We start from the raw sequence: 26497 nt of genomic DNA, 5'->3' as shown, positions 1-26497 counted from the left end.
CATTCTGAAATTAAATCTACTCTGGAATATGGAAATCTTGTATTAACCTTTTGACAGCAGGAACTGAGCTTAGGTGTGGATCATCCTTCAGTAGATCATGACTGCTTTTACTTTTTCCTTTCATACTCTGTTAAAAAAAAAAGAAAAAAAAGGTGTTACAAATTTCAATGTTTGACAGAATATATGGTGAAAGGGGTAATGGTAGTAATAGAGTGGATAATAAAACCTGATTCTGATTTATAAACACCCTCTTTTTTTATTTTATGTTGAAAAAAGACTAACACATTTGACAACTTGAAAAATTACTTCTGTCAACTGGTAATGGGGAGCAGGGGAAGGAGGAGGGAGTGCATGTTCAGGAACTAGATGAAGCACATGACAGGTGCCTAACACCTTTGTAAACTGCACCAAACAAGCGCAGACAATTAAACCAGCAATTCAGACACTGAAAGCTTCAGTTTAAACACCAAGTGACAATCTGTGGAGCCAACACAGTCAGGTCCCAGAGTACGTTAATATGCCTTGATGGCCTTGAGAAATTTCACCTGGACCTCCTTTGCTTACAAGCACCATTTCAGCTCACACCTGTGAATACAGTCACTGCCTGAGCTACATCCTGTGTCTAGCTCTGGGACAGACATTGTAGCCTTGTCTCCACTCTGTCTCCTGCCTCATCTCTTTCTGCTTCCTGCTAGACTCCCTGGATGGGCACCTTTGTCTTGGTTATTGCCTGCCTTGTTCAAGACTGTCAATGGATCCTGTTACTAGAAACCAGCTCTGCCTGCTGTATCCAGATGCTGTAGGACTACAACCTAGTTGGTGAACACAGAGCCTGTGTTAGAATCACCCTCATGCAGCCATCCTGCTCTTCCTCTTCCCTGATACAAACTTGATACAAGTCCTGTGATCTCCACCTTCTATAGCCTACTGGAATACACTTATTTTCTTTCTAATCTTCATGTCCTACATAATCCAACCATTTAAATATCCACCTGATAACAGAAGATGTAATTTGACCGGTAACACCTAACAGCCATTGGTGGCCCTAAACTCAATGAATTTATATAATCCCTTTCTGAAAGTATATACACTTCCTACTTCCATCATGTTCTGTGGCATAGATGTTCACAACTTAAATTCCTAAACGGAAAACAAACAAACAAAACACTTTTCATGTGGTAATTTATTTGCTCATTTATCTTTGTGTCTTAACTCTCATGTTGTGAGAAACAGCAAATAATTGTTCAAAAAAATTTTTTTTAAGTTACCATCACCTGTATTTCAAACTATTCTCCTTTTTAGTATAGTTTCAGGGATAAGAATCTAAACTATAGTTACTATGAACATGGTGATACAATGCAGCACAGGCAAAATGTACTCTGTGTCTTAGGCTTAATGGAGTATGGGCTATACAAGTCCTGAGCAGAAAATTATTCATAAAGGAAGATGGAGAAAAAAACTAAGGAACGGGTCAAGTCAAACTTCATCCTGATGCATACTGATTTTATTTATTTGTTGGGTAATAATTGACTAAGCTTTACTTTGCTAAAAAAATAAAGAGTGTTCCCTTTTCCCAGACATTTAAAAGATTCATCAGTTATTTTCAGACCTTCCTCTCAACCTCATTCATTAAAGTATACCCTTCTTAAGTTGAAATAATAAAGATCCACTCCATCTGGCAACCATCACCAAAAAAAAGTTAACAGAATTATGTATTTTTAGCTGTCAAAGAATCCCATTCTCAACTTTCAACTTCAAATTTTCTTACTGAAGACCAAAAATGAAAGTTGATGCTAAAGTCCATGCAACAAGATATCCAGAACCATAGAGATTCTGATCTAATATCTAGATCGATTAGGCTTGTTATGATAAAGATGTTATATTTAGATAATTTTAAACTGAAGAACAAGTATCTAGGGTGAAAGGGAAGAACAAAGCAAACAAGTTAAATGCAGTATTAAAAAAAAACAACAAAAAACAGGCATGTACCAAGAGTAGAATGGCAGATACGCATGTTGTTATGGTAAACAAGCACAGTTAATCTGACAGTGTAAGTCAAACTAGGAAAGAAAAAAAGAGTTAAAACTGTAATAAACTTCCACTACCCTGACACTGTCTCATTGTAATATTATGCACCTTTGTATTCACTGTTGTCTTTTATATTTTGTTTGTTTGTTTTTTAATTTATGTTGGCACAGTACTCAGCACAGTGTAGTCTCATCACTAACTGAAGGAGCTAGGCCCCTGAATCATTCAAGTAAATTAGAAAGTCCAGAGCTCTAGAGAAATAATTTGGTCAGTAGTAGAAATGAAGAAGACAATTTACCAAAGATATTTCTAAACTAACCTTATTTAACTGGCAAAGTCCAATATAGAAATGTTAGATGAAAGACTACCTGTGCAACTCTAGTTCTTTGAATGTGGACAATTCATACTAGTGAAACATTCCAATTACAAAAATGCACTGTTTTTCCCACAACACCACTGCCTCACTCTGGACACAGAATGAATATACGTAACAAAATACAGCTAAGAATTTGCTGGTAATGAAAAAGTTGACTTTTTCAAGTTCAACTGTTTTACCATCAAATAGTCTCATAATTAAAGAGGTGAAGAACAATAAAAAATCTATCACCTCCAAGAATTTTAAACAGCAGAGATAGCTCTACACTATGAAGTATGAAACAATTTTTTTACATTTCCATAACCACTACCATGCAGTAACTGACAGCACCTTCTGAGTCAGAAAAGTTAAAAATCTCTTTCTTCTACACATCAAAATTAGTAGACTCATAAAACTAAGGTCACTTCTGGTGTTGTTGTTCAAAACTCAAATATAAGAACAATATTAAGAACTTACAGTTAACAATTTATTTATTTGTGGAAGAAATTAAAGTTGAAAAGAAAAGTGTGGATGGTTTAGTACCTGACTAACTCTGTTGACTTCCTCCTCTTCTTCTTCAGCTTCTTCCCCAAAGGAAAGTAGGTTAAAATTTCTTTAAGAAAGAAAACACATTTTCTAGTAAAACTTTAAATGTTGTTTCATTAACATCCCATAAACTTCAAATATTTTACTTCCATATTGCATGTAGGATTTTGTTTTTAACTTTTTTTCCCCCCAATAAACGTACCAATTTCTAACAAGTATAACATGTTTTTACAATAAACAGTGTTTAACTTAAGCAGTATTTAGGAAGTAATGTTTCTATTCTATACTTGAGACAGAACAATCAGGGTAATTACAAGTTAAAGTAGTTTAAAGTCACTTACAAAACAGCAAGAGAATTTAAAACCTTCTATAAATTCATAAATGCTGACAGATTTGTATTTTTTTTTCTAATATAGCAATGTTCAAGTACCAAACACAAAAAACTTAAAGATACAACAGCTGAGAAAGGCATTAAATGCATATAATCACAGAACGTAATTCTGTGATTATTTTTCTTTATTTTTCTTTTTACCCTGTATTGGAAACAGCTATTTGCAACATGATCTACTTCTGTCCAACAAAATTGACAACATGTACATAGTTCAGATTGTCTATTACTTTTCATTAAATGTTTAAATCTACTAAATTTAATTCGCAGAAAGTGAAGTTTCCTATGTCTAGATGTTTGCCTTTTACCGAGTATTTTAGTGGGAGAGAACTGGTAGCTGATAAAATACTCAAATAATTGAGCCCAAGTTAATAACATGCATTAACTTCTGTGTCATTTCAGTCACAAAAGAATGATTGCATATTCCTGCCACAGGCTTACACTATACTTATAGCGTATACTTACACTTAATAGATTTTTAGTCTGTTTTGCACTGAACTATCAGCATGTACAAAACAGTATATGGCTCAGCTGATGCACAGGAACCACTTTAATCAGAGCAACTAGATTTGTATCATCTCTTTAAGAAATAGAGCTAGGAGATTTTGCTAACATTAGAGAACACTCTTCTTGCATTTTGTTAAACACTTTGGTTTCAAAAGCAGAAATAGAAAATTACCAAGCTGCAAATTAAAGGTAAAAAAAGTCACCACTTATGTTGAATGTATTTACTTTGTGCCTTTTACTTTTGGCTTTTTATCTTCTTCTTCTGGTTTGTCCTTCTTCAGCCTTCTATTTGGTCTTGGAACAATGTCATCAAAAGGATTAAACAAAACCTATGAAAAAAATAGTATTTTAGACATCTCTAATAACCATTTTGTTATGATTAAGTGATTCAATATTTTAAAAATAATATATAAAAGATATACCAGGTTTTCATACTAGAACACAGTTGTCTGAACACTGCAAACAGAAGAATCTTAAAATTTCAAATTTTAAAAAAGAACACACGCACCTCACTACTTCTTATTTTGTGTGGACTGAGTGGTCTTTCTTCCTTGTCAACTTCTACTTCAGCCAGCCGCAACATGTTATATATCGTATCCCCTGTAACCTGTCAGATTTATTTAAAAAAAAAAAAAAAAAAAAAAAAAAAAAAAAAAAAAAAAAAAAAAAAAAAGAGAGGGGCTTGAAATTGCACCCTTATAATTTTTGTTAATTATTCTGAAAAATGCAAGGCATTTATTATGTGAAGAATTTTGAAAAACAGGTGATTATAGGAAATACTATATACATGTAAGACTTTTTAGAAGAGAGTTAAGTATAGTGCACAAATGGTTTTATTTTTTAAATTAACAGCAAAGTTGAAAGAACATGGTTAGCTAAATGTGTATTTTTGAGAGCGTATACAAGGAAATATGTCAAATTATTAATGGGCACTGTGAAACGGGAAAATAAAAGATATTATGAGGTAGAAAAATTGTTGGTTTCTTTTCTTTCAGGTAAACCAGGGAAGTGGTAAATTTGTCTTACATTTTTCATTTTACTGATTCACCTTGATTAAGTACGATTTTCAAACAGCATTTTATAAACTATTACCAGTATTAGATGAGATTAATAAAATTCAGTATCTTTAGTACGAGATTATACAAAAGAAAGTACAGCACTAAAACAACATTTAGAAGAAAAACAGTAACAAAGCAGATAACGTTGGGAAAAAAACAAGAACATTTCTATCAGACACAGGAAACAAACAGAATGGAGACAGTTAGAAAGGAGTGAAGTAAGTTTCACATGCATATAACAGAATGCAACACTAAAAGAGCCTTTGAACTCAGAGAAACACATAGCTGCTTCTGTCAAACTGGGATTCTTGTCCGTGTAGCAGACCTTTCCAAAGATTGTGTGCTTGTTGTTGAGTTCATCTGCACGACCCAACGTAAAGAAAAACTGGCTGCCATTATCGTGGGGCCCGGCATTTGCCATAGCAACAAGTCCTCTTCGATTAAATCGCAGTCGTGAGTGGAACTCATCCTGGAAAAGACAAAAAAGAAAAGTATTTAACCACCATATATTTATATCAACTTACACACACTGAAATGAGCTGTTAATTTAAAAACAAATAAACAAACAAAAAAAAAACCAGGACATTAACAAAATGAAAGTAATTTTAATGCCAATATTGCTTTTAAAAGCTTCTGTTTTCAGCAGTAAAAAATATTTTCCTGGTTCATTCTCTTAGTTCCTGTAATGCAAACAAATGACCAATCTTCTTTCAAAAAAACCCCACAACGCATAATCAACAAACTCTAAAGGAAAAAAATTTGAAGCTACTATACTGATAATAGAAAGAAACAGAAATTAAGAAAATGTAATTTCTGTCTTGTTAACTTTTTCCACGCATTGCCTAATAATTGCTGTTAATTATTTCTGTTGGAATTAATGCTCCCTCCAATACTACAAAAAATCATTCTTAAAGTAACTGCGTTATGTGTATTTCTTGTAAAACTATCATTTCAGTTAATTGCTCTATTTAGGAGAAATCCTAATTGATGTAAGAAAACTGGAGGTTTAATAACATAGCAGTAGTACAGTATTACCCCAATCCAAAGAAAAAACATTTTGTGGAGCATGAGAAGACAGGGGAAGACTTTTGCAGAAGATGAAAGTGGTAAGTAAGATATTAATATCATTGCAGTACCAGAATTCTAAACACTGTAATACTGAATAATATCACTAATTCATAGTAGTGTTGCTACTACAGTACTGGGAGTATTTGTTTTGAACTCTGATCAGGTACCAATTTCTTCCAAACTCCATGTTTTTGCCACATGCAGAAGTCTACTCTTGCATCAGGTGGACAGAAGGCCCGGAGACTGACTATGTAGCTTCATTCACAAACTAAAGGTGTTTGTCCTAAGTGAAATAAAGTAATGAAGCTGAACAGAACACAGCTGCTGTGAAGGTATAGCTTCACTCGGGATATGAGCATCCTGCTCAAGACATGAGCAATGCCACTACTATAATAAAAATGAATACATATACAATATTCAGAGACTTTTGCTAACTGAGATAAAACACACAATGTACATTTCTGCATCTTAGTTTGCCACCCAGAATTATAGAATCATAGAATGATTTGGGTTGGAAAGGACCTTAAAGATCATCTAGTTTCAACACCCCTGCCATGAGCATGGATATCTGCTACTAGACCAAGTTGCCCAAAGCTCCATCCAGCCTGGCCTTGAACACTTCCAGGGACTTGGCATCCACAGCTTCTCTGGGCAGCCTTTGCCAGTGCCTCATCACCCTCTGAGAATTTCTTCCTAATATATAACCTAATCTAAATCTGCCTTCTTTTTACTTTAAAGCCATTAATCCTTGTCCTAACACTGCACTCCCTGACAAAGAGTCCCTCCTCAGACTGATATGTCTGTAGTTACAAGGGTCTTTTTTCTTGCCTTTCTTGAAAATTAGAACAAAGGTCCATGTCCTTCTTATGCTGGGTGTTCCGGAGGTGAATGCAGGTGGGGTCTCACAAGAGCAGAGCAGAGGGGCAGAATCACTCCCTCGCCCTGCCGGCCATGTTTCTTTTGATACAGCCCAGGATACAGTTGGCTGTCTGGTCTGCAAGCACACATTTCCCAGCTCATACTGACTTTCTCATCAACCAAGATGCCCAAGTCCTTCTCCTCACAGCTGCTCTCAATTCATTCTCAGCCCAGCCTGAATTTGTGCTTGGGATTTCCCCAGCCCAGGTGAAGGACTTGTGTTTTGCATTGTTGATCCTCCTGAGGTTAAAACATACAAACACCTACTCTGAACGATTCCCTCCCATTCTTCCTTGTCAAAGTGCATGTTAGTAAGGTTATGCATTTATTATAGCATCAGAACAGATAGATTTTAGAACTCTCAATTAAAAAATTGATACTTAAAAATACTGAAGCAACATGTGAAAGCAACACAGTATACAAATAAACTTGCCTTTCTTACATAACGTTAGCTGTCTTGCAGCCTAACAGAGTAGGAAAAACAACCGCTAGGGACTTATCAAAAACTAATGCATAAGATACACATTTATGTACCTTGAAGGGAGCTCCATATATTGATTCTCCGCCTGATCCAGTACCAGTGGGATCACCTCCTTGCACTATAAAACCAGGCACTACTCTGTGAAATATTGTGTTATTGTAATACTCTGAAAAAGAAAAGGAAAAGATCATCCAGTATATTTAAATGGTCTCAAAATCAAACTCCATGTATATTATGCAGACACATCAATGACTAGAGTTCTAGAAGACAACCACTGTAATTGGATTCTGCTGTTTTGAGTAGGTTGCCTTGTCTTCCACTGACTTACACAGTGTGACTGTATCTCACCTACAAAGTATTGCTGATTACATTTATGAAAATAATAGTGATATCATAAATTTCTGCTGCAGAAGGTATTGCACATCACTGACAAGATATCGTTATTTTCTTTACAGCATTATCACTAGATAGTACTGAAACACATATCCACCAGATAGTGCCACCAACATATATTGTTTTAAAGAGAGAGTCATCTACCACATCCTGTCTCAGACAACATCTCATATATAGTTATTCATATTCCAACACCAAATGGTTAGCATTTTCACTCACCAGCATGGAACACAGGTGTTATCCCTTTCACCTATACTGTACACAGATTGATAATGTTCACAGAACAAAGTATGTGGTATATTCTGCTCCCTACGTTATCTTCTTATTGTCTCTCTCTCTGCATATGTATCTCTCTATAGATACATATTTTATTATAGATAGATAAATGTATCTGAAAAGTGTTATGAGATTGAATGAAAACATAAGGATTGAGAATGTAACACAACATATATTTCCTGTTTATTTTTTAAATCTGCAGTATGCTGCCAGACGAAGCAGGATCTGCCAAAGATGCAGTACAGGTACATATGTTCATGGATGATTATACTCTATGGTATTCAAAAAGGAAAACACTCGAGTTTACCATACAAAGCACAGAATCCAACACAGTAGTCACACAAATTCAGAAAGAAATTAAAGTCCATTTTTTTTTTTTTTTTAAGACTAAGAATAACTGAAGGTTACTCCCAGGACTCAACAAGGGCTGAGAAGTTGATTTACCATTGCAAGAAAAAAATCCACACCTACACATATGTAAGAGCACAGGGCAGACTTGATCTGTGCAGGAGGCACAAATCCCAGACTGCTATTTTTCCTTAACAGAGGAGGGCTAAAAAACTCTTAACAACCCTATAAATGTATAAATGGGATAACAGCAGCAGCTAGAAAACACATAAAAGGGCAAGGTCCTTTGCACATTCCTGGTGTGTTTTTCCCAACACAAAACTTCTCATTCTGGTACCTGCTACTTAAGTGAAAAGTGTTACAGAGCTTCAGACAATGAAAAACTACGTCAAGTGAAATATCAAAAATGATCCTGAAAAAAAAGTAAATAAAGATAATGATACAGGAATAAGCTTAACAGAGGATGTCTAGGTATTGCATCACTGCTGTTTCATTCATTCATTCAAGCAGTAACTGTACTTTGCAGAGACTTGTCAAAAGTAAGCTTTCTAAGTGTTTTACGCCACCTACATTTCAAAAATTTTTTTCTATTTTTTGCCAATAGGCTCCTTAAAAACCTTGAAATATATTCTCTTCCTGGGCAGTAATTAATATTTTCTAAATACAAATAAGTACGTTTTAACTTTAATATGTTAACTCATTATGAGTTCTCCATAACAAAAAAGTACAAAGACATCAATATTACATATGAACTAATTTCAATAAATCCTATCCCATTCAGTCATTACCTTCCATACAAAGCTGGACGAAATTTCGACATGCTTTCGGTGCTTCTTTTGACCACAACTCTATATCAATATCTCCTGCTGTTGTTCTCAGCAAAACCTATAAAAATATCGATAAATTCACCATTAGTTTTCTTGCAACTTAGACATTGATCAACAAATACTGTAACTGAGTTAAAAGATAGTTTGACAACATTAGTAACAGCAGTAGATATCCAAATGTTGCTGGGCAGCTATGGTTAGTTTTAATTAGTTTTGTCAGTATTTATGATACAGTTCTGAAACAGTAAATATCATAGAGGTTGGAAAAGGCCTTCAAGACCATCTGGTCCGACCATCCTCCTACTACCAATGTCACCCACTAAACCATGTCCCTAAGCACCACGTCCAACCTCTCCTTAAACACTCCCAGAGATGGTGACTCCACCACCTCCCTGGGCAACCCGTCCCAGTGCCTGACTGCTCTTTCTGAAAAGAAATGTCTCCTCATTTCCAACCTAAACCTTCCCTGGTAAAACTTGAGGCCATTCCCTCTAGTCCCATCACTAATTACCTGCGAGAAGGGGCTGAACCCCATCTCCCCACACCTTCATCTCAGGGAGCAATAAGGTCTCCCCTGAGCCTCCTCTCCTCCAGACTGAACACCCCCAGTGCCCTCAGCCGCTCCTCACAGAACTTGTGTTCCAGGCCCTTCACCAGCTTCATAGCCCTGCTCTGGGCACACTCCAGGGCCTCGATGTGTTTTTTGTAGCTTAAAAGTGACCACAGCACTCGAGGTGCGGCCTCACTAGGGATGAGTACAGGGGGACGATCACCTCCCTGCTCCTGCTGGCTGCACCATTCCTGACACAAGCCAGGATGCCGTTGGCCTTCTCGGCCACCTGGGCACGCTGCCGGCTCACGCTCAGGCGAGCACAGACCTGGACTCGCGCACATCTTTGCACACCCAATTCCCCGAGGCAGCAGCCGGCAACCAGCGCCGGCCCCACGGGAGCACGCGGCTCCTTCCCGCAGCCTCCCACGGGCGGCGGCAGCCCCAGCCCCCCGCGGGCCTCACCTTGCCGTTGGTGGGGGGCTCCTGGATGTAGATGTTGCTCATGGCGGCCCCAGGGGGCACAGCCCCGACCGCTGCCCGAGCCCAGCGCCGCGCCTCTACCCGCGACACAGACCCCAGGCGCCCGCCATCTTGGGCGCCTCCACACGGCCCGAGCAGAGGGGGAGGCCGCCCAAAACAACAAGAAGAAGATGGGGGTCGGCCCCCGACCGGAGGCACAGCGGGGAAAACTGACGAGAGATTTGTTTTTAAGGAGATCCGGAGGGCTCTCCAGGCAGCTCAGCCCCTCCCTGTGCCTCCCGCCCGGCCCTGAGTCGTCCCGTCCCCCCTGCCAGTAGCACGGCCCGAGAGTGCGCCGGGCAAAGCCTTCCGGCGGGGAGAGGCGGCGGGGCCGGGCCGGGCCGGGCCGGCGGGGACAGCGCGGGAGGCGCCATGGCGCTGCCCGGTGAGCCCATGGCGGCGGCGGCGGCGGCGCGGGGCGAGGGGCGAGGCTCGGCCGCAGCCCGAGCTGTGAGGGGGGAAGGAGGGCGGCCGGGGGCGTGTGTGCGCGGCTTGCTTGCTCCTCGATTGATTGATTGATTGATTTTTTATACTTTATTTATTCTTCCTTTCTTCCTTTCTCTCGCTTCTCTGCCGCACCTCTCCCGAGGAGCGGGTCCGCTGCTGCGGCGGGGCGGGCGGGGGGGGGGGGGGGGCGGCAGCAGCCAGGAGGCGGCCGCCGTGAGCGCAAGGTGTTAGAGCCCCGCCAGACACACCTGCAGGGGCCGGCTGCTTTCCTTCTTTTCCTTTCTTTTTTTTTTTTTTTTTTTTCTTTTTCCTGAGACATGAGGAGTGTTCAGCTGGAGAAAACCGAGTAGGTCTGGATCTTGCTAAGAGCTTAAAAAAAAAAAAAAAAACAACAAAAAACCAAAATCCTCTCATATGAAGAAGAGAAAAACTGAATAAACTCGCTCCCGTTCTAGGAGGGGGGTTTATTAAGGACGAGATCTCATGTTTGCATTAAAAGGTTTGCGGAGCTTTTTTCTTTGCAGCCTTGTGGCCCACTGAGTGAGCGGCGCCCTGCCCTCCCTTAGCGATGGTTGCTGCTCCCTCAGCTGCTGTTTTTACCAAGTGTTCACAGGTGGGAAGAAGTGAGAAAGAGAAGCTTCTAGTAGCTCGTTTGCTTTTAATTCCATAAAACTGCATTGCTAGCAACGTTGTTTAAAGCCAACATAATAATAATAGAATTTTGGCCTCACGAATTTGGTGGGAGCAAGGAAGTTCAATAAAGACCTAGTAAACCTGTCCTCTTGGTAGGTGATGGTGTGGGGGCGTCTTAAATTTTTCAGACTTTGTCAACAGGGTCTAAGATGACAGTCTTGCTGTGATTCCTGCTGTGTAAAGGTTTAGCTGCTATACACTTTTTTTTCCAGATTTCTTGGACACACATTTTTTGTGTCTTGATGCTTGTTTCCCTGCTGTTTCTCTCTTAAAGATATGCGTGTGTTGTGTGATGTAGCTTTCGGTAAGGATATATGACCTTCACCAGTCCACTAAAGCTGGAGCTGGTGTCAGTTTTCTGACTTACAGGTTTTAACAAATTCAGTGCTGTTCTGGTCATGTGCTGGGTGATTCTCCTGAAAATCCTGACAAATGGCACCTGCATATGCAGTGGGCGATTGTATAGTGTGTGCATGACTGACTTCCCTCGCATGAACAGTGAATCTTTCTGTACCTGCAGGTCATTTACACAGTAGGGCTAAAGTTTATTGAATATTTCAGAAAACTGAGAACAAAGTTGGTAGTTTGAGAGGTCTTGCTTGTGAGTCCAAAGGTGAACTGAACTGGCAGATGCTGATCAGAGTATTTTTTTTTTTGGGGTATAGTATTGAAGGTGTATTTTTGTTCCTTGTTTCTTAAAACTTTCTTTTGTGTTTCTAGTCTCCTTATTCCTCATGGGTTTACCTTAAAAGACAGCCATTTATAAAGTAGACACATAAACACTGCTGAATTTGTACACCACAAAGAAGTTACGTAATACTGAGGTTTTGGGGTCTACAGAAGATGGGTTTGAAGGCTCGTCTGCTACTATGAATACAGTTTTCTAAAGACAATGCTTGTCTCAGTAAATTGAAGTCTACACTTACGGAGCTGATGTACATCCTTTCTGATTTTCTAATTTCTGTCGTGGAATTCTTGTTATGTGTGGTGATTTATTTAAAAGAAGGAACTAGTTATTCAGAAAACTGTGCATACAGCTGTTTAAGTTGCTGTGTTTTTCATGCACTATTCAGTTTAAGGACAGAAAGGCTTGCTTTGATTTTGGAAATTCCATTTTGACTGTCATTATGAATAGACTCAGCAGATTTTAAAATAACACTGATCCTTTCAGGGGAGAGGTCTCCAGAACTTCCCTTTTTCTGAGTTACATCTTACTATGTCTATTTAACTTAACTGTGGGCACACATAGGTATAGAAGGCAACTTTGCCAGAATTCTAAGGGGCGATCATTCTGGTCTGCATGTTGATGTTATCAAGCCAGATTTAAAAGGAACTTAAAGAGTTATGTTAGTAACACGTAATTTATGGATTTTTATCTTTCAGGTGGAAATAAGGATAACATCAGAGCTGGATGCAAGAAATGTGGCTACCGTAAGTTTGTAGTAAGCAAGATGATGATGCAGTACTTTTTTCAATTTAGGGTGATGGAACTACTTTTTGAATAGAAAAAAAAATCCTCCCGTGTTGCATAGACAATTGTCAGGTTAAGCTACTGTATATTTTTGTTTAATTTCCTTTTCATTCTCTTTCTCTTTGCACCTATTGCTGTTTTTGAAGACTTAAGTTTCTCAAGAGAAATAAAAATACTATTCATATGCACTGAGTTCACAATGTCATTACTTGAGAAACACTGAATTTCAAGCACTGGCTTTGACATATACTGTAGCACTTACTGAGATCAGCATTTATGCATCTTCAGAGTCTCATTGAAGGCTTAAGCAGGCTTTTTTGCCCAAGAAATTTCTAATGCATTTGAAAGAAAAAAGAATAATTTGCATCACCCTCTATGCTGAGAAAGCCTACTTCTTTATGCGTTCTGTATTGCAAGAAGCAGTTTATTTTGTTACTTTTAAGTTCTGTAGCTAGCATTTAGCTCATGCTCTTCATTATTCTCTGTTCATAAAAGTATGTCTATGGCTACTATTCTGATGAATGTGTTATCAGGAGATGTGTCTTAGTGAAGATTTTAATTTGTTATTCACTAAGTCTTGTTTTTTGGGAAAAGGAGTGGACACTGATCCGTTTTGAATTGCATTGAACATTTAACACTGTACTCCATGCTATTTTTTGGTTTTTTGAATGTTATGTGGGTTGAAGAGAAAAAAAAACTTGCTTGGTTCTTTCACTAAAGACTTTGCTTCCAAGAAATTTTGTCGGTGTATCCCTTCATTGAAAGGAACAGGAGTATCAAAATAGATTTAGTGGTTCATTTGAAGGTGCAATGTCATATTTCTGGAAGAAAAGGAAACTTGCAGTCAAATCACAAAGCCTGTATTTATGTTCCTAAAAGTTCTGTCTTCAAGATGTGAGTTTTTTGATAAGAAGATGAGTTTGTTTCAATTGCTACTTGACCTCCTTTATCTTTAGGTTAGTTTCTCCCAACCCATATCTTCAATTTATTTTATTTTTTGTTATTATTTCCAATAGGTGTATGCAGATTCAAGGGTTTAACTCTGGTCATGATTATGTACAGGTTGTTAAAAATGAATTTTGTCTCAAAAGGGAATGAAATTCTTCTGTTAGACTAAAGGGAGACAGAAAGAGCAGTATAACACACTTGTAGTTTTTAAAATATTTCACTTCCTGCTTTTAAACAATTTATTCAGGAAGAATCTGAGACCACTGAAGAAATAGGAAGCAAGATTTGGTCAAAATCTTTAACAGAAATATGAGAGAGGTCATAAAGCATCATTAGATGGAATGGGATTAGATTGCACAGCTTCTCAAAATTCTTTGAGGCATTTTCAAAGTATCCACTCTTGTGCCTTATTCATTGATTGAAGCCTAGTCTAGCCTTTTTTCTTTTATCAAAACTGAGTAATTCTAAAGCTCTTTTGATACTATTTGGTAATTTTGCTGAATTTCTTTCTAAATTTTTGTTTTGTTCAGCTGGTCATCTGACATTTGAATGCCGAAACTTCCTCCGAGTGGATCCTCAAAGGGATATCGTTTTAGATGTTAGCAGCACTAGCAGTGAAGACAGTGAGGAAGAAGAACTACAGAGATTGCAAGCCATGCGTGAAAAAAAGAGTAGGTTTTTTATTTTTAATTAACTTTCTTTAAATCAGATAATGGTCTTCTGATGTGCTGGAACTATCGTTTTATCCTTTTTGAGAATTACTATTAGCTCTTTTAGTCTGTGCTTTAAAGATAAATCCTTTATATATTATGTTTATGCTTCAGAGAAATTATTGTCTTTTTTTATTAATTCCTTTCAAAAGAAATTAATAGTGTACCCATTTGGAACATCCTAAAAAGGGCTTCTTAAATGCAAAATATTATAAGATATAAAATATTATAATGTATATTAAATATATATTAATAAGCAGCTGCCTAGAATAACATTACATGGATATTTTGAGTTGATCCTCTGAATACATGTAGTTTGACTATCTTAAAGTTGACAGAAACTCTTAAAAGTAATGACAAATGCGGTAGTTCAGTTTCTCTCTAGTTCCTATGTAATATTTTAGCTAGCTGACTGAAACAGCTAGCCAACTGAATTTCAGCATTGATATTTGGAGAAGTACTGCTCTCTCTTTGGAAGGTCTGTGCATCAACTGTTTGTCAGAAGAAGGTGCATTCATGAGTTAGCAGATACTTTGGTTCATTTTAACTTGGGTTCAAAAGAAGCTGTTCCACTAAGAAAGAAGTGAAGCTTGTTCTGTTATAGTAAGTTCTAAATGAAATAATTTTCTTCTTTCCTTTAATTTAAACATCTTGTTTTGTTCTGTTGCTCTCATATTCCAGACCCTAAACTCAGGTATAGTAAGGATAATATGCAGGGAGGAGAAATGATGGAGAGAACTGTATTTTGCACAAGTTATTTTTGTCAGCATTTCTTGTTTACTGCATTGCCAAAATTAAGTACCTATTATTTATTCATTTGAGGAGGACCTGGGTATTAATTGCTCTTTGCTCTTGATTTCTTTTGCTGGATGTCAATATTTCTGTCCTGTATTTAGCTTTTTACACAATTGCACAGAGTGGGGGAAAATCAGAAGAAGAGTGACTTTCCTATCACGTTCATAGATGTTACATTGGCAGTTAAATCAGATTTATCTTAGTTACAGCTATTTGTGAAGTGTGAAATAAGGCTGTGTGAGTTCAAGTAAGCCTATGGGAATATGTGTCTATTTTTTTCTGTACCTTCAAGTTACATGACCTGATTTCAGACTAGTACAAGTCCTTTAAAATAAAGATGAATAGATATGAAGCCGTAAAGTTGTATGTTTGGCAGGGCGTCCTTCATTCTTAGTGTTCAGACAAATGTCCTTGGAATGTAAGTTATGTATTAAATTCTACTACTGTGCAAAATATTTCTGAAATGAATATACTAGTCCAGAATTTGGAGAAAATAAAAGATAAAAATAATTTTATAGTAACTTTACATTACTATTGCAGTCATTCTTTTAATGCTCTTCATAATTCAGTCTGAAATGCCATAAACTTTTATTTTTATCCATAGATTTAAATGAGGAGGAGGAAAAAAAGAAACAAAAAAGAAAAAGCAAAGAAAAACCAAAATTAAAGAGACCAAGGAAAAGGTAACTCTTTCATTTTAATTTCAGAACAGAAATTTAGGAATATTCTGATGTTTGTTTCAGAAAACATTGCTGCTTTGAATCCAGTGGGTTTGTCAAGAACCTTTTTGATTGGAAAAAAATTCCTATTATCCAGTGAGAATTGGTTTGTTCTGTGAATAATGGTGAAGCCACAGGCTTCTGCTGTGGAGTTAGGACAATGGAAGTCTTGAAAACTATAGCACTACATAGTAGTTCTGGAGGTGTGTAGTTCTGAGAAAGCAGAACTTCTGACTAACTTTTTTGACTTTTTGACTACCTTTTGACTACCCAACACTGGGCAAGATGTGGGGAAAGGAGAGCAAGAAGTGAGAAGGATTATGGGGTTGGTCCCCAGCTTAGCTTATATGGAAAAGCTTACAGGACCTCTGACTTTCTTTCTGTGCATATGTGCACACATGTACATCCTTGCTTTTTCTGAGTAGCTTAACAAGCAAAAAATTACAGTTTTTTTTTTTTTTCCTTTTGATAAGCATATATTGAGTTTTAATGTTCCTGTTGCTGTAAAAGCCTAAGAAAGCATTAGTCTGGTTTCAAAGAAAAGGTCACAATACCCAATTTATTGTGAACTTGAGTTTTGGCCTGCTGACAGATGAGAGTATGGATTTTAGGACTGTTAATGAGATAACAACCCAGGAACTGCACTGAGAGCCAGGGAATGTGGAATGTATTTGGAGGCCAGAATAGGTGTTCTTTCAAAAAGGTGTTCTTTGGAGGTAAAATAAAGCAATAGGATTTAACACTGGCAGTACTGGCATTATTTACATAATGTAGCTGTAACACTTAATGAAGAGTACAGACATGTTAGTCTGCTGACAGTAGTCTTTACATGCAAGAAATTAATAGTCTATCTTGGAAACAATAGGGCAGAACAGTAATTCTGAACAACTCAAGAACCTGAGTACAATAATTGACACATTCCTTTTATTGTCATTTTAATTCTTGCATGTATACAGTCACTTCCCTCATCACTGCTGGTTAGAGACAAATAATACCAGCTGCAAGAGAATCCAAATCTGCCATACCTATTTCTCTTAGATTTTTATATATGTGAAATACATGAATATTTCCCTTAAGGTATTCCCATATTGTTGGGACTGATGATGTGATACTTTACAAGCTGGAAGCTCTTCTTCTCTGTTATACAGTCACTCGTTTTTTTTTGAGGTCTGTGCTCTTCATCTTTTTCTTACTCAAGGTTGCAAAAACACACAACTCGCCTGATCAATTAATCTGTATTGTAAATATACTGCTTTTCTAGCATGATAGACTAATTAGAAAAGTCATTGCTCAGTTGAACATGCAGACTGAGATACCATAGTTTCCACTGGATGTTTCTGTATAAATTCTTCACCAAATTTGATTTGCAACATTGTATGAATACTGAAATAAAAATAAAATCTTGTAGCATTTTTCCTTCTCCAATTATCTGTCAATGTTTAATTTGGTCTAGGTCTTCCTCATCAAGTGCTGCCGACGAGGATAGTCCAAAGCCGAAAAAACAAAAATCACACAAGAAGGAAAGGAAAAAGGAGAAGAAGAATAAATCTAAAAAAGGAAAACATCATAAAAAGGAAAAGAAGAAGAAACACAAGGAAAAAAGTTCATCTTCTGACAGTTCAGACAGTTCTAGTAGTGACTAATGTGCTGGCCTATTTTTGCTGTCACTTCTGAAGTGGGATAATTTTCCTGTTAAGTCTAAACTATTTATGCTTTGCAATGCTGTTGTTTTAAAATTATGTATATTTTTTTGAAGAAATCTATTTGGAAATGTTAGTGCTTCAAATAATTAAATGAAACATTTTTTTAAAATATCCTCTTCTATTCCCAGTTTATTAGAATTCAACCATGCAAGTTGAACTAGTTTTTCAACGTAGTTCAGTTGTGATTGGTTGTGTTTTTAATCCTTTACATTAGGATGTAGCAGACTTCAGTTTGCAAGTCTTTGCGTCAGAAGATTTGGATGTAAATATGCTTAATGTTGGAATGGTTAAATCAAATTTAGAAATATTTGAATGATTTTTTAAAATTTCTTTGATGTATATGTTTTGCATAACATTTTCTATTTACACATACTGATTGGTAAGTGCAAATATGAAATAGCATTCAGGTGCAGAAGTGGAGAAGGAAGGGGCAATGAGAAACTAAAAGTTTGCTCCTTCAAAATAACCTGAAATCGATCTGCTAATAGATTTTTGAAACGTGTGATTACAACTTTTTTTTTTGGCAAGATCCCTGTGAGCAAATTGAAAACAAACAAAAGTAAGCAACTATCAGTTTTGAAGTCCTTTCCTTCTGCCTAGGTTCTGTTCTTTTGCAATTGCAGCCACTTCATCTATATGAGATAGATTATGAAATACCATTTCTTAACAGTAGATGACCATCCAGCAAGATTATTTACAAAATTCTTAGTACTAAATTAAGACAGTATGCAGTTGTTAATAACTGCATGAATCTAAACAGCAAATTTGAAGACTAAATCAAAAACCTTGAAGTCTCTTTTCATTCTAATAAAACTCCCATATTTCTCTTGTGGGAGGTGAGCATCTATCATGTTGAAGTTTGTAACAGCTTACCATTTGCTGTCAGTAGTCTTTAAGCATGTCAAAATTTCACGATTAGATACTTTGGTGTCCAATTCATACCTTGTACCCCAGTAGCATGCAGCTGATAGCACTGTAGCACTTCCACTGTAGCTTTCTTAAGAATGATATCCCTTGCCTTTAGATCTAACTCCCTCCCTCAAACTTGTATGTCCCAGATGAGTATTCTTTATCATTGGCAATTTTTGAACAGCTCCACTTGCACTCTAGGTGCTATGGTAGGGAACATTAAAGACAAAATACTCATGGAAGCCACAGAAGAACAAAGCAAAATAACTGCTAATCTCCTCCATTGATCTATCAGAGGATGGCAAGAGTGCTTGCATCTGCTCTTTTCTTACTGGATTTGGTCTGGTCTCTAACTTTCATTCATACATCATGCCTTCTGGGATAATATACCTGAAGAAAGACTAGACTCTTTCATAAGTTAATGACTTTACATAAGATTAAAAAGCATAGTGTAAGGAACATTTTTTTAAAATAAGTAATAATGTAAAGGCTTCAGCCACCGTGCTCACTCTTGTCATCTTAGTGCTGCTGTAACTTAATAGAGCCTATTTTTAATCAGGTCAGTTCTCTAAGTCAGTCATTCTGTGGAGGGCAATGGGAGTTTTGGGCTACTTAAGCCAGTACCATTAACAAAGGAAATGCTTAATTAAGACACAAATTAAGACACAACTCTTCTATTTCTACCCCTCCGCCTCCCCTCCCCCGCCCCCCCCCAAAAAAAAAAATCTTAATGAAATTGGAAGGGTTATTGTGGTTAGGGGATTTCAGAGCTCGTGTATAATTTTGCTATGATCCTATGTTGGCGTGCCACCTCTGGGAAATGGGATTTTGTACTTTGTTTCTTAATTTTGAAAGTTTCAGCTAACGACATGTAACTGAAGAAAAATTTTATAGCCTTGTATACCGGAATGTCCGAGAAGTTTACTGAGGAACTCTTATTAGGGTGAGTATTTCTCTACACTGGCTTATAATTTGTTCATCAAATTAGTGATCAAATTAGGGAAGGGGTAAAATCAGAAAAAGTAACTCGTATTTTAGTAGTGGTGAGGTTGCTCTAATTGTTGAAATCAAGTCTGTCTAAATAGTAATGTGGTTACCTTTCATATAACATTGCAGCAGTCCTGTTTACAATGGTATTTCATAAAGGTATAATTCATAAAGGCGTGAATTTAAATGTTAACATTTTTGAACTTGTTAATTGAATGTTAATAGAGTGTTTTTCATACTCAGGAAAGGCTTTTATAATTTGATCGTTTAAATATCACTATTGTCAACATGTATTCCTTTAACAAAGAGAATATCGTGTAATTTTGTTTTTCGGGCTATATTCCCATTTTGTTTACAAAGATGTACATTAAAGTCTATCGGTTTTGCCACAGAATTAAAGTGCTCAGGATTTCAGGTGTATTAGATGATGTATCAAGCAAATGCTACAATGAACAGTTCTCTGCCAAGCTAATGTTTGCTAATCTTTAAAGAAGTGATACTAAAATAAATATTATATTTTTTTCCTATTTGGTTTAGCCATAATTTTAGTGATTCTGACGTGTCATAACAAATGTTATTGTTTCACTCAAACCAGAACTAAAATGCCTACTTTGATTCCAGAAAAAGTGGCATTTAGCAGATTTAAGTATTAAAGCAAGACTTCTGATTTAAAAATCCAGCTATTTCTTCCCTCCTGCTAAGTGTTGTTAGTTTCAGTTTTCACACATCCACAAGGACTGTCATCCATTGTCAGCAGATATGTTACAGAATGAAATGCATATTTTCAGAAAGAAAAAAAATAATGTATATAAGCAGAATACATGGCAAGATCAAGAATTGAAATGAAAGCAACACCAGGCCAGAGTAATAGAATAATGAAGAGCCAAAAACCTCCATACTCCTTACAAGCAGCTCTAGAATGCAAGCCAACCTCTTTTACCAGCAAAATTTGTGTGTGAATATTAACATCAACACTATTAGTTTTGTTTGTTTGTTTTGTTCTGTTTTTAAATGTTGTGGCCTTCAGCTTGCATAGTTTCTGTGAGTTTTTCCTGAGCCTTTTCTGCAGGTTTGTGAAATTGGCTTATTCTCTAAGCTGCTAGTTGCAAAGACGGTTACAGCTGTGCCCATTTTGACATGGACTGCACATGAGTTGTAGGCTCTTAAGCCCTAGATGAAGTCTTCACCTCTAACTGAGGAAACATCCTTCCCTCCTCTCATGGAGAAGTGGAATGGAAATGAAGGTTTGTCACAGTGATGCAGAAGTGTCTGTTATTTAGTAGGCATTTAGTGGTGAATTTCACTGTTTTAAATTTTACTTTTCCAGTTGTTGGCTTCCTTACAAAAGGTGTTGTATTTATACAAGAGGTGTGTCCTCTCCTCACCATGTATGTGCAAATCTTTATAATTCTGGGAGATCCTTAAGACACTTTGTTCCTACTGGGCTTCTTTTGAGATTTTTTGAAAGTACAGTAGTGGTAAAAATATAACCAACCTTTGACTGTTAAGCTATCTGGAACATACATGAGGGAGGATACTGTTAGAAGCTCAGTGAATGACTGAAACAAGACTGAGAAATATGTATCTTCTGTACTAGGTGGATCTTAATATTTAGACAGCTCTTGATTTATGTAAGCAACAGTTCAATTTATATGTCTAAGAACTTGTCAGTACAGTACAACTTGTCTGTACAACAGAGTCTGTTATACTGTTGTTTAGGACCTACAAATAGGGTGGGAGCAGCTCTTAGCTATGGCAAGCTGTCCTTAAGGAACTTTCAAGATGGAATCTGCCTCTGCTGAACAAGAAAGACTAAATATGTCAGAGACCTGCATATTCTTGTCTGATTTTGCTAGGCTTATAAGGAAAAAACAACAAAACTAAAACCGCAAAGACATAAAGGAAATAATAGGTCTAATTCTTAGATTATTTGGTCTTCATGCCAGAGATTTGTCAGAGATGAATCTGGGACACTCTACAATGAGTATTGATCCATTGTGATCTTTCAGGATTGTGATGGGTGGGGAAGGACAGAGATGTTACCATTCTTATCCAACACTATTATCACAAACATAAGGTATAAGAGAACAAACAAGATGAGTGATCTACCTAGATATGAAAATACTTATTCCAAAATGCTTTGTTCAGCCATAGTTGCTACACATGAAAAGCCTGTATAGCATTTTAAATTATATACTTGTCTTGTGCAATTAAACCTGAACTATTAACAAAGAATCAAGACTGAATCACAATGGCACAGATGCTTCCTTGTCACCCTTTCCATGGTCCACAGAACTAACTGGTTCTCTAAGGCCAGCATGGTGATCCCTCTTGCCTATATTATTGTCAATATCCATAGAGCTCTAGGAGATTAATCTCCATTATGTACTAATACTCCTGGTCTCAGATTCATTTGCCTTGCCTTCCACAAGGAGAAGATTATGTTTCCTGCTCCACTGTCACACGCATGGGATAATCGCTTTAGTACCCTCTCCCCTAGCCTTTCAGCCATATCCTTTTGTATGCCTTAGAGTTCTCCAAGGTCATAATTCCTAGTAGTTTTTTAGTGACTTATTACCCTCTAGTCATCATTAGGTCCAGGGTTATTATCTCATCTATGAACAATTAACTCTTCTTCTCTTCAATAACTAATGAAGACAGGTGTGTTTCTAGCTGTACTATACTTCTCTAAAGGACACTGGCATAGGTTATATCTATATAGTGAAGGTTATATCACTTTACCTGTATGTCATTCTTTTACTTTTTTTTTCTTTTCTTTTTTTTAACTCATAACTTTACAGATTGGTCAATAACTATCAGTAATACATCTTTCAACAACCTTTGAAACCTAAAAATAATAAATAAAAACTAAAAATAATAAATAAAAATAATAAAGGTGCATGCACTTTTTTTTTTTTTTTTCATTTTACATGCTGTTTGCCATTTACAAAAATCAAATTTTAGTTCAATGTAATCTGCACTTTTTTATTTTTTTCTCTATAATCTCTTTAGGGTTCGCCCATCCTTCCCTGCCAAGGTTATCTCAAGATTTGTCCAAGCCTCCATTTGCATATTTTCTCTCTCTCACAATTCACCAATATCCTGTTACATGACTACATCAATATCTTCTAGCCAGAGCTAACAGGTTATTTAAGGCATCGTGACTGAAAAGAAGAAAGTCAAACAACTTAGTTAATCAATTAACTTTATGAGTCAAACAACCTAATTGTTAATCAACTACCTGTATTAATTCAGTTACTTCAAGTTGTGATAGAATTTTTGATCCAAATTAACATGGTATACAGTTATAATTACAGTTATTATCTAGCTGCTATGAACTGAATTGGAATTCCACTCACCATTCTGTCAACTCTGTCATAACCACTGTCTCTTACTCAGTTCCCTGGGAAAGAAATGTATGGAATAATATGTCCCTTCCTGGCAGGTGGTTACCACTTGGGCAGCAGTGTGCTTGTTAACAAAGACTCAATTTGCTGCTGTCTTGAGTATATTTATACCTCACTTGTCATGTGCAGAGTTTTCCCAGTTTTGACATACTCCTCCCTTCTCCTTTTGTAATCGTGGTTCTTCTCCTGGAACAGTTCAGTTGGCGTATTGCTGATTACAGCTGCGCTTTGTTCTGTATATCTTGTCACGCGCTGATTGCTTTAAAGAAACATTTCCTCCCGCGCGATTAACTCAGCTATGTGAGTTGGCATTACACCAGGTCATGATGTTTCAGCACACCAGGATTCACTTCAGGGTGAAATGTGTAAAAGGACTCACTGGGCCCCTAGGGCTCAAGGGAGGATCTCTTAGCCTGGCTACAATAGTTCACAGAGTACAAAATTTATCTGTATAGAACTATTACACTTAGTTAAAAGAAAACAACAACAACAACAAAAATCAAAACAGGAAAAAAAAATCTCTATAGCTTGTTACGGGGACAACTCCACTACAGTTATTTAAAATTGAAGACAGATGGTCTTGAGACAATGCAAACAAGAACAGCTGATCAGCTTCAGCAACTGTTTCTGGTATGTACATCTATTTCAAAATATTTCATCATGGATTGTTTAGTATCCGGCCCAGATCTGAGAAAAGGGGAGTTTCAAGACGGTTTTAATATAGGGGGAATACTTAAGCTATGCTCCATACTTGCAGTGTTTATTTTAAAGCCCTACGTTCATTTTCCACTTTTGTTGTAAGTCATTTGCCCTCTTACAGAAAGTTCAGCAAGTCCATAAAAAATAGCTGTTTCTTCAGCCAAATCAAGTGTGAACTCCTTTCCAGACTTAAGAAGCCAGTGTAGATCTTTTATGATTGTTAAAAAGTTTTTGTACCATCACAAAAAAATTTCGGTGTTCTACTCCGCAGAATATTTAGTCATTTCACAGTGAGACAATTGCACCTTAATCGATCTTGTATACACTCCAAAAGACAACACCAAGGAATACTTTACAGATGTTACATTCCTCCTTTCTCTCTCTTTTCTTAATCAATTTTTGAATCTTAACTCTTTTTTTTTTTTTTTTATTCCACTTGCAGGGAAAACATCTTTTCCAAAAACAGACGACCTACATTAGTTAGAAAAGTATGAGTTTTATGTGGTTTGGGGGTCAATTCTACTTGTTGAGAAAACAGATTAAACCCCAAATTAGTTATTTGATCCAAAACCCACAAACATTAATTCAGCTGAAATGTTACAGAAAAAAAGGCATGGCTATACAACAACAAATACCCAAACTTATCAAAACTAGTGTAGTAAGGCACTGTTTTTCTTTTCAATATGTGTAAGAAATGCAGGTATATGGGACTACGTGGCACAAATGTCACTGTGTAGGCTTCAGTTTTCCACATTTTTTAGAAAGGAGTGTGTTAAACTCTTGAGTTGGGCATATGCAAGGAGTTTAGAGAGATCTACACTTGTAAAATGCTGTTTTTCAAAAATTATCAACAATTAAAAGAGGTAATACTTGCAGGTAAACAAAAATATCTATTTTTGAAGACAACAGGAAGCCTCCAATATTAATAATTGGACTGTCTAAAATAGGCTTCAGATAATATGTAACAGAAACTATGTAAAACAATGTGTAAGAAACTCAGATGCTGGCAGGTGCTTCTCAGTCCTCAAAAGTACCTTAAAAATTTCCCTTATATGGCGCTTGACACAAGAATTTTATTACTGTATTTAGCTAACCAGTGCATGATTGTTTGCTATAGATAAGCTAACTTTCCCTACAACTGCTGCAGGGTGCTTAAGTTTCCCTTTGAGGTTCTTCCTCAGTTCAGACCAACTTTCTAGTGAGGCACTAGAATTAAAAACAAACAAACAAACAAGAAGCCAAACCAAAACAAAAAAACCTACTGTGGCATTAAGCTCAACTTCAGTATAAACAAAGTAGGGAAGAATAAATGAGAATAAAGTTTTATTTCTAAGAGCTAGGTTGCTTTTACTAGGGACTAGGACTGGAAGGGGGCTGAAAGATTGAGATTTAACAAAAAAATAGTCTTTTTGTGTATTTGTGTATTTTTCTCCTTCTTTCAAAGGAGAAAAAGCAGACAATCTTTTGAAAGATATAGATATTTTTTCTTTAGATATATAACTTCAACTTCCTTAAGGAAATCTGTTCTGTTACATTCAAATTCTACTAATTTGTCTTGCCAAACCTTTCAAAATCTCTAAAGTGTTCAGTATCTTAAATAATGCTCTCTCTCTCTCTCTCTCTCTAGAACATCTGCCAGATCTGTTCCATGTGCAGTTGGTTTCTGCTGTATCTTTTCCCAACTGAAAGAGGTTAATGGTTTGAATCTGGAAAAAGAAGGTCAAAAGAGTGTTGCTCCTGGGAGCAGCAACTTTCTCTCTCTCTCTCTCTCTCTCTCTCTCTCCCCACCCCCCTTTTTTATTTCTTTTTTTTTTTTTAAAAAAAAAAAAAAAAAAAGTGAAGTCTCAAGTAGTAGTGATGGGGAAGGATAATAAAAGTAGTCTTGAAGAATGCAGAACAACAACAATTACCAGTCTGAGACTCAGCCTAAAAACTAAAGAAAATCAGGCAGTTTGGGGAGCAGTAAATCTGAGAGAAGCTTTAAAAAATAAACTGCACAGAAAGCCTAGTCCTATAATCCTTAAAGCTGTCATATTACAGGAAGGAGAGATCACTAGTTGTTGCACTCTGCAACTCAAATGTCAATGAGACTAGTAGTTTACAGCTAGATGAATTCAGAGAGTGAAAGAGAAAATATCTGAGACTGGCAGCATGAGGCTAGATCTGAGCTCCAGGTACATATACACTGAGAGCTGGGTAACTTAAAAAAAAAAATACATTAAAGGTTACAATCACCAATGAAGGGGGAAAGGTGTACCACTGTACACCTTGACTGAGGTAATAAATGAGATTTTAAATATATATATAAGGAAATAGAACCTCAGAAAAAAGTATTTCTAGTTTTAATATAAATTATTGGGCTGTGGAATAGTTTAAAGTCAGAGTTTTCAACTTTTGCCACACTGTGATCCCTTGAATATGTCTCCTTTCCACCTAGGTTTAACCTGGCTTAGCTCTTCTTGAAGCAGAAAAGGAAAACTTTGAGGTTCCTGCTGACAAAGGAAAAGTTTTTTTTGCCTGTCAGTAGTTTCCATAAAGGTCCTGCACCTTAAACAGAACCACAAACTTCCCAAAATAATGTTACACATCTCCTCAGTGATGAGAACAACTGAGATACATGGCTCCAGAGTAGGGCCACAAAGATGATCAAGGAGCTGGAGCACCTCTCCTACAAAGAAAGGCTGAGAGCTGGGGCTGAAAATAGACAGCAACTCTTTGCTCAATCAGATAATGACAGGACAAGG

The 26497-nt window shown here is 36.8% G+C and overlaps 2 protein-coding genes across 3 annotated transcripts in view; one reads left to right on the top strand and one right to left on the bottom strand.

Annotated features, from left to right (window-relative positions):
* Nucleotides 1-23143, bottom strand: part of CWC27 (CWC27 spliceosome associated cyclophilin) — a 136665-nt gene extending 113522 nt beyond the window's left edge. The window contains exons 1-8 of one of the 2 annotated variants that reach the window (XM_068667969.1): nucleotides 23007-23143; nucleotides 9155-9251; nucleotides 7403-7515; nucleotides 5208-5351; nucleotides 4333-4431; nucleotides 4050-4153; nucleotides 2927-2996; nucleotides 48-127 (exon numbers count right to left, since the gene is read on the bottom strand). In XM_068667969.1, the coding sequence (XP_068524070.1) occupies nucleotides 48-127; nucleotides 2927-2996; nucleotides 4050-4153; nucleotides 4333-4431; nucleotides 5208-5351; nucleotides 7403-7515; nucleotides 9155-9251; nucleotides 23007-23009 (710 nt within the window). In that variant the 5' untranslated portion in view covers nucleotides 23010-23143. Of the gene's footprint in view, nucleotides 1-47; nucleotides 128-2926; nucleotides 2997-4049; nucleotides 4154-4332; nucleotides 4432-5207; nucleotides 5352-7402; nucleotides 7516-9154; nucleotides 9252-10208; nucleotides 10414-23006 lie in introns of those variants that run through there. The other variant, XM_068667968.1, reaches the window with a different exon arrangement.
* SREK1IP1 (SREK1 interacting protein 1) lies at nucleotides 10550-20174 on the top strand. Its single transcript, XM_068667972.1, has 5 exons — nucleotides 10550-10650; nucleotides 12789-12836; nucleotides 14355-14495; nucleotides 15934-16012; nucleotides 17502-20174. Exons 1-5 carry the CDS (start codon nucleotides 10638-10640, stop codon nucleotides 17689-17691), a joined length of 471 nt encoding a protein of 156 aa, XP_068524073.1. The 5' UTR covers nucleotides 10550-10637; the 3' UTR covers nucleotides 17692-20174.
* Nucleotides 23144-26497: the final 3354 nt, after the last annotated feature.

Source organism: Anas acuta, chromosome Z (genome assembly GCF_963932015.1).
Source record: "Anas acuta chromosome Z, bAnaAcu1.1, whole genome shotgun sequence".
NCBI lineage: Eukaryota > Metazoa > Chordata > Aves > Anseriformes > Anatidae > Anas > Anas acuta.
Note: the sequence above shows the minus strand (reverse complement) of the source record. Positions and strands in the feature narration are given on the sequence as shown.